Genomic DNA, 8,301 nt, shown 5'->3' with positions numbered 1-8,301 from the left:
TATTAATAATGTGCAATAAAATTATATTGCACACTTACTTATGCGTATTTTATTTTTAAATATTTATTTACTGATAACATTTTTCCTGTACTTTGCATTGTCATCAATAAAAGATTAAGCATTTTTATAACAATCCATCATCAAAGAAAATGGTATGATAAGACAGATAAATGTAACTTTTATAGTACCGTCACTCGTCTAGAAACTAGTTGGCTAATTAAAGTTGTCCAGGTAAGCTCTACTTCTTTATTTTTTTTTTTAATTAATTAATATACTTAATTAAAATTTCTAATAAATAATTTTATTAGCATTCATTAATCTGAATAAATTTTTAAATCAAACTGAACTAAAAACTGTAATAACACTAGTCCCCTTAACTCCTGTTTCAATCTCTAATGTCTCTTACTATTTCTTCATGTATGAGAAGTTGTCCTACCAATTTATCTTGACTATTCTCACTATTCTGCAATTCTTTCTAAAACCTCTTCATTTCTAACCTTTTTCATCCACGATATTCTAATCATTCGGATGTATCACCACATTTCTAACCTTTTCTTTTCCCCTGCGCCTACCGTCTATGTTTCGCACCCGTACAGCACCGCGCTCCGAACACACCTTTAGCAATCTTTTCCAAATTTCTAAATTAACCCTTCGAGAACGTGGAAGTAACTTTCTTTTTGTTAAAGGCGACTAGATCCTGCGTTATCCTCTGCTTTATATCCTGACTTATTAATCCTTCGAGAACGTGGAAGTGACTTTCTTTTTGTTAAAGGCGACTCCACCCTGCGTTANTCCTAGTACTCCTGTAACTCCTATTACTACAACTCCGGCCCCTGGTTCTACTACACCTGGTCCTGCTGATGGAGGAAGTTCTTCACTATTTTACCATCCACTTGTCCTCGTCTTACCTATTGTGTATTCGCTATTTAACCGATAATGAGTACATATAACTAGTTGTACCAAATATTTAAATGTTTAACATCTTCTTAAGATTTTTTTTTAAATAACGTAAAATTCAAAAATGACTCAAGTCCTGTACCAAATATTCGGAAAACATTTTTCAAATTTTTCGTGTACCATTCGTCAAACTACATTGTCCCGAATAAGGATAAATTGTACAGGAACCTGTTCAGATAATACGGGGGTAGGGGAGAGGCGGTTTCATTTCTAAATATACATACGGGCCACTACGGGTAGATGTAGGGGGTGAAAGTACCACACCTTTTTTGTGGATTATGTCATAGAGATCAAAAATTTACAAAAACGTAAACGAATTCCCGAAAGCCAAACCTGTGAGCTAACAATAATCTAATCTGAGTCCATCTTCTTATCCCTTTTCTCTTGTTTCTGCCTCTAATATGTAATTAACTACCCGTTCATGTCTCAGAACAGTTTTACCCCTTTAGATGTGGATTCCATTGCTGTTATTCGTTCTGCATCTCTCCCTTGGGGGAGCATCTCCTCCTTTTTTTGAGAGCTACGACAGAGAACTGGATTTCCCCGACGTTCCGGACTTATTGGAATCCCAAAGAGAGAGTCGCGCTGATGAAGGTACAAGCTATCGTCTACCAGGAAACCTATCCCCTGAATCATACGTTCTTGAATTTTCTCCAAATTTTGAAACCGACAACTACACTGGCAGCGTGCTCATAACATTCAATGTTGTAACTGATACGAATGTCATCGTTATCCACAAGAGGAATATAGATATTGATGAAACTGATCTGTATGTGGACTGTGGAACAAATTCTTACAGAATTACAGGCACCAATTCATCCGAGATTGTAGATCAATACTTTTATAACATTTATCTCAACCAAACACTAACTGCTGGTAGCACATGTACCCTTGATATTAGAAATTTCCAGTCACAATTGAATATTGAAGCGAATAACGGATTCTATTTGGGTCGATATACAGATGAAGATGGTGTGGAACAGTAAGTAAAAAATCGAATGCAATTCTGCGTAATATCTCAAAGGTTTTTACCGAAAAGTCATGTTTTGGCATTGTACTTGTATAAATGCAATATCAATTAGACTTCTAATCTAGTAACAATGTTCCTACAGGAAATTCGCCATGACAAAATTTGAACCCGTGCATGCACGAAGAGCTTTCCCATGTTTTGACGAACCAGCTATGAAAGCTGTTTTCACTGTTAATATTCAAAGACGACCAGATTATAGATCAACTTCCAACACACCATTAGTTTCAAGCATGTAAGTTCTAAGCCCTGCCTCAGACAAACTGACCCGGGTACATAAAAAAAATATTTGTGGATTTATATCATAATAAGGACCCTTCTACTTTAGTTAATAAATAATTTTTATGTTATTATAGAACCCTAAAGTTCCCTTTTAATCTCTCACAATTTCTAAAAAAAGACAATTTCGTTAATTAAGTCAATCCCACTGTGACTCGTACGTACAACTCGTCCAAATATAAAGTTATTATTGTCTTCCTGACTCTAAATACCTAAACACATACCACAAAAGACATTAAAAATGATGTAAGCTTATTTCTGGTGTAGTCCTCTAGCTAATGGTTTCATTTTGGACACATTCAACCAAACTGTTCGCATGTCAACTTATTTGGTGTCGTGGGTTGTTTCTAAACTTGCTTACACCGAACAACTGGAACGTCATAGAATCATAGGAAGGCCCTCGGAAATTAATAGCGGAAAGGCCGAATATTGTTTAAATGTAGGAAACAACTCGTTAAGGACTTTGGAAGAACTTACAGGCATTCCATTTGCGTTGCCAAAAATGGATCAATTAGCTGTTCCAGAAGGATACTTCACATCTGGTGCTATGGAAGATTGGGGATTGGTAACATACAGGTAACATGTCCCAATTGTTTGTACAATTATTTTGAGTTTAAAACGTATCATACAAAAATTAATGAAACTACCAAGATATTTACGTTAAAATCCTTCTTTTTGGTACAAACATAATATGACATTTGTATGAAGTGATATACTATTTATTTATATCAAGAAACAGAGTTATTACGTTGTGCCTTAAATAATAACATTATAATTAATTTGATCCCCTTATAATGGGTTTACAATAACAGATCCTTATGAACATTCTGAGCAATGTGTTCCGTTATTTTTCCAACATGCAACAAACTGTTTTTGTTTTCAGAGAGGCGTATCTCTTTTATTATGGCAATGCAACAACAATTACTTACAAACAGTACATGAATACGATCGTAAGTCACGAATTCAGCCATCAATGGTTTGGAGATCTCGTCAGTCCCTTGTGGTGGAGCTACATCTGGTTGAATGAAGGATTTGCCACTTATTTCGAGTTTAAAACCGTAGAAGTGGTAAATTTTGATCAATAGCTAGTATTAACTAGTACGAATAGAAGTATTTTATTTACAGATGGAACCAACTTGGGAAATGATGGAACAATTTATCATTAAGTCTTCACAATATGCTATGATCTCCGACAGTTCCGCAACAACCAGACACATGAACCAGGATGCCCAAACTCCAACAGCAATATCTGGTCTATTTGACAGAGTGGCTTACGACAAAGGTAAGTTGATGAAATAAGCGTATTCCAAAAATGATAGCTCTTTTAATTACTTATTTATAACTTCAGCTGGTGCAGTCATACACCAACTTGAGACAATTGTTACTTACGACAACTTCATGAATGGTCTGAACATATACTTAAACAACAAGTGAGTACCTACAATTATTTATAATAATCACAAGTAATTTTTAAAAACAAGTAATTGTGGTAATTTTTAATGTAGACAAGATTCTTAGATCCTCCTATATGTCAGGTTATCTATAAATTTTTAAACTATAAACTTCTACCCTAGTCCTTGGTTCTTCTGCGCTAGACCAAGATTTTCATGACCATTTATGCAAAATTTAGAACAGTAGCACTTCTTTCACTTTTTGAAGTAACTCTATAGTTTTCTGTCACGAAAAAGCGTTACGGCCGCGTGGAAGGGATACCGAGTTTGTATCGATTGGCTGTATTAGATGGATATAATGCGCAGCCGCGCGGAGAACGGGGAGTCCGCTAGAGTCCTGGCGGCGTGTGCTGTGCTCAGCTTTTGTTTTCTTACCTCTGCTCTCCACGTGGCTGGGCATCAATGCCTCTATTTGCGGTCTGTGTAAAAACCAAATCATAATTTGCAGTAAATCTGGGGGGTGAGACACATAATACAAGTGAAACTTCAACGAACAAGTGGAAAAACGAATGGCAACGGACAAGTGGAAAAACGAATCGCAACAAAATTGAAATTTGAAAACCGGACAAAATTTTTCTTTGAAGTTTTACGGGCACGTTTTCAAATTGGACAAGTACATTACAATCTACTCGTAAAAATTGAAGTAAAAATTTTGTAGCGATTCGTTTTTCCACTTGTCCTACTATTTGTCCCAGCACACATTTCGTCCAAATCATCTGTCTCTTCCCGACCACCACGAATTGTCTATCGCGTTGGTGAAACTCTCAAACTTTTAGACAAAATGCGAAATAATTTCTATTTGTCTTAGATATCACTAACCGTACCAATTTAGAATTTCAAATAACAAGTAGTAAATCACTTTAAGGTCGTCTGGACGTTTTGAATTCGTAAAATATTTTCTATAGGTCGTTCGGAAACGCACAGCCCTCGGATTTGTACAACGGCATACAGGCCGCTGTTGATGCAAGTGGATATAGGATTGCCGATGACTTAACGGTAGCAGAAATCATGGAGACGTGGACCGAAAATGCCGGATATCCTGTTCTCACAGTAGAGAGGAATTACAATGACGGATCAGTTAACTTCTCACAAGTACCTAATTGACGCAAAATCTTTTTCCGTCCACATTAAATGTGAATAATATTGTTCTAGAGCCGATTCATACTGCGAAGTTCCGCGAACGTCACCACGAGTAACCTCTGGTTCATCCCAATCAACACTGCAACGAGAAGCAACTACAACTTTCAAAACTTTAACATTGAATTTTTCTTGACGGAACAAAATGCGGTCAAAAATCTTAATTTGGTTCCGGGTGAGTGGCTCCTAGTCAACAAAGGAGAAAGAGGTAAAACAACTTCACATTTGCAATTTGACTTACTCCATGTACTATTGTAATTTTGCTGTTAATTGGTGGTGTACGACCTTAGCAGTTGATGGGGGTATAACACTTCGGTTAGTCGCTATTTTATGTCTATAAAATGAGTTTTTTCATGAAATCTACATGGCTTCTTCCTAATCATTCGTTTGGTGATCGTTTCTTTCCAGGTTATTACCGCGTGAACTACGATGAGAGAAATTGGAGATTGCTGACCGATTACTTGAACAGCAACGATTACAGTCAAATTTCGAAAACAAGTAGGGCACAGCTGATTGACGACTCTTTCAATCTCGCCAGATCTGGCCGCTTAAGATATGAAATTCCACTCAACCTGATGAGTCTTTTTAGCAGGGATACGGACTACATTCCTTATTATGCATTCTTAACTGATTTGGATTATGTAGACACGGTTTTGACAGCCACAGACCAATACGATGACTTTAAGGTAGGCTTTGAATCAGTATCCGTAGGTTTTCCTTCCTTTCCCACTTGTTTCATGTTATCTTTGTCTACCGTACCTTATGATCCTAATCTAACCGAACTTAATACTCTAATTCAACTGATTACGATCACAACATATTAAAATTTTAACGAAATTATAAGTGCGTATGCATTACATTTATTGTTTTTTTAGAAACACGTCGCTTCACTTTTGGAAGTTGCTTATGATGAAGTGGGAATACTTGAAAGGGACACTGACAGCCACGTTACAAAATTTCATCGACCAAATGTCGTAAATTGGGCATGCAAGTATGGTCTGGAAAAATGCCGACGGGATGCATTGGAAGCCTTGCGCGTATGGGAAGACACAGGTGTATCACCTCTTACAGCTACATTGGAACAAAACGTTCTTTGTGGAGCATTAAGAAACGGTAGCGAAGACGATTGGAATTTTGTATTCCAGCAATACGTTTCATCTAATGTTACCTTGCAAAGAACCAGATTTTTGCACGCCTTGGGTTGTACCGAAAATCCCACAATACTCCTAAGGTAAGGTAAACAATATACGGCTCCATTTGATCTATGTCATCATCATGAAGTCGTAGGTCCCAAAACTCATTGGACACGCACCTCTACTTTTTGCATTTCCCTAAAACTAGAACTTCCCACATCTTCAACGATTTGTGAAGAGTAATCTACCTGTACTCCTGTTTCTGCCTCTAATATGTCTCTGACTAGACCTTCAAGCCTGAGAAGGTGCCCTACCCGTAGGGAAAATTTCCGTTCAATTTCCATTAAAACAATGTCATTAAATTACCACAGATAATAAATAATGGTAATAAATGGAGAATTGCCAATGGGATTCCCATTCCCGAACTCAATGGAAATTCCATTGCGTTCCATTGGAACTTCGTCAGCATGCTTTTTTCCATAATCCATATTATTTTGTTGAGAATTTGGTTCTTCAGGTACCTGAATCAAGGCACGTGCCTGAATGTCTGGCTTTTCAGCACTGTTTAGATTTTTTTTCACTTGCTTCTGATAAAACTACATCACTCTCACAGATGACTTCGGCCTCCTCTATATTCTGGCATGGTTCAAAATTATCAAACAGTGCTTCTAATGTAGGCTTTTTCGCTTGTCTAGGGGTTGTTTAATAAAAGGCTCCGGGTAGTTGAATACATATATAATAATCATAATAATGAACATAAACAGCAAACAGCAAAACGAGTAACAAACAGGAACTAAATATATACAACTTATATACAATATTCAATGTATCGCGTCTTCCAAAATACATACGTCTTCGTGTAATCACCATAAATACGTCTTCCGTTTTTTTTGAGCAAAAACGTCCAAATGAAATATAACGTTTTAATCAAACATCTTACCACCTTGTTTGTCTCTCACTCTACTGCCGTGGTGGTCCCTCACGTACCCCCAACATGCACGCAACTAGATTATTGATTTTCTACCACCTAATTGGCAATATACCCTTGCACCTGAGCAAGCAAAAACTGTATCGAAAAAGGCTAATAGTATATGTGGCCAGGAATTATATTGTAAATGGAAACAATTATTTTTCCATTTATGCCAAATGGTTTTGAATGGAATTTACAAATTTTCCATTGATTCCCATTGAACTTCAATGGAAATTTTTCCTACGGGTCGTATATATGCAGTGTCTTAGATTGTGTTGGGAAGTTGAAACATATCCACAGTAGCAGTAAATATCAATAGATGGCGATACACCGTCAATAATTTGTTATTGTCATAATTTTGTATCACCCTCAAGCATTAATAGTTTCAAATATTGTAAAGCTCTGTTTGCGGTAATTTAATTTTTTTACGTTAGTGTCGTCTTACTGTCTGCTGTTATTTTTGCTAAGATTGGTTTAAAGTCCCTTTGGCATTTTTGAGAAAGTGCATACGTAAAAATGTAAATGCTTTCAATTTCTTTTCGTTTAACGAAAGGACTTTTTCCGGGTCGATGTAACGAATGTGTGTGTAAATATCTACGTGTGTATAGAACTGTCGGAAAAGCAACCTTGTGAACGGGATCAAGGTCTTACCTTTCCCAATTTCGTGGATCATTAACTGCGACGACAAGTTTCATTTAGCAACGTCCAAAAGGAATTCGAAAGCACCTAAATTAATCACGGCTGTCTTTCCAGGTTTTTAACGGGTTCCTACCTTCCGCTTGCACCCGCCGTTTACCTCTTAAGGCGACCGGATGTAGAAAACAGGAAAATAGAACGGGTCGATCGTATTTCATGGAGAATTTAAGTAGCCTCATCATAACGAACCTGGGCCGGTAAGTGATCGATTAATCGATGTATCTCAGTTATTGACTTTTTTATATGCGCCTTCTTCTTTCTTATTGCAAAACGGAAAAGTTGCTTTTATTCTATATTTATTCATCACACTGTATTTTTAATAATTTTCTAGTTAAAATTCGACAATCTTTTCTAATTTTAAAACTTAGGTAAAAGGCCCAGTTTCTGACAGGCCCAGAGTGACAGCTGAAATTATATTACGATAACTAAAATAATATTTAATTAGAATAAATAATTTTTATACTATAAACAAGTTCAGAGTTTCTAGAAAAACTCATATACGCGATATAATTATTTGAAGCGAATTAGTAATTTTAATTAATGATTTAAAAAGTGATGTTTGAAGACCCAGTTTCTGACACTTAAAATTTCTTGTGTTGTAGTTTCTGACACTGCCATCGGCCTAGTTTCTGACACTCATATTTGGTAATG

The 8,301-nt window shown here is 36.4% G+C and overlaps 3 protein-coding genes across 4 annotated transcripts in view; 2 read left to right on the top strand and 1 right to left on the bottom strand.

Annotated features, from left to right (window-relative positions):
- Positions 1-8,301, bottom strand: part of LOC108734684 (muscarinic acetylcholine receptor gar-2) — a 155,827-nt gene that overhangs the window by 82,914 nt on the left and 64,612 nt on the right. The window lies entirely within an intron of this gene.
- LOC108734681 (membrane alanyl aminopeptidase-like) overlaps positions 127-8,301 on the top strand; it is a 44,047-nt gene continuing 35,872 nt past the window's right edge. Inside the window, exon 1 of the mRNA XM_025976298.1 lies at positions 127-231. The gene's annotated coding sequence lies outside the window, so the exon portion shown is untranslated. The remainder of the gene's footprint in view (positions 232-8,301) is intronic.
- LOC108734682 (aminopeptidase N-like) lies at positions 2,766-7,851 on the top strand. Its single transcript, XM_025976300.1, has 8 exons — positions 2,766-2,839; positions 3,147-3,330; positions 3,389-3,545; positions 3,612-3,693; positions 4,620-4,806; positions 4,867-5,059; positions 5,260-5,537; positions 7,708-7,851. Exons 1-8 carry the CDS (start codon positions 2,766-2,768, stop codon positions 7,849-7,851), a joined length of 1,299 nt encoding a protein of 432 aa, XP_025832085.1.

This window comes from Agrilus planipennis, unplaced genomic scaffold (genome assembly GCF_000699045.2).
Source record: "Agrilus planipennis isolate EAB-ADULT unplaced genomic scaffold, Apla_2.0 scaffold66, whole genome shotgun sequence".
In the NCBI taxonomy this organism is placed as follows: Eukaryota; Metazoa; Arthropoda; class Insecta; order Coleoptera; family Buprestidae; genus Agrilus; species Agrilus planipennis.
Note: the sequence above shows the minus strand (reverse complement) of the source record. Positions and strands in the feature narration are given on the sequence as shown.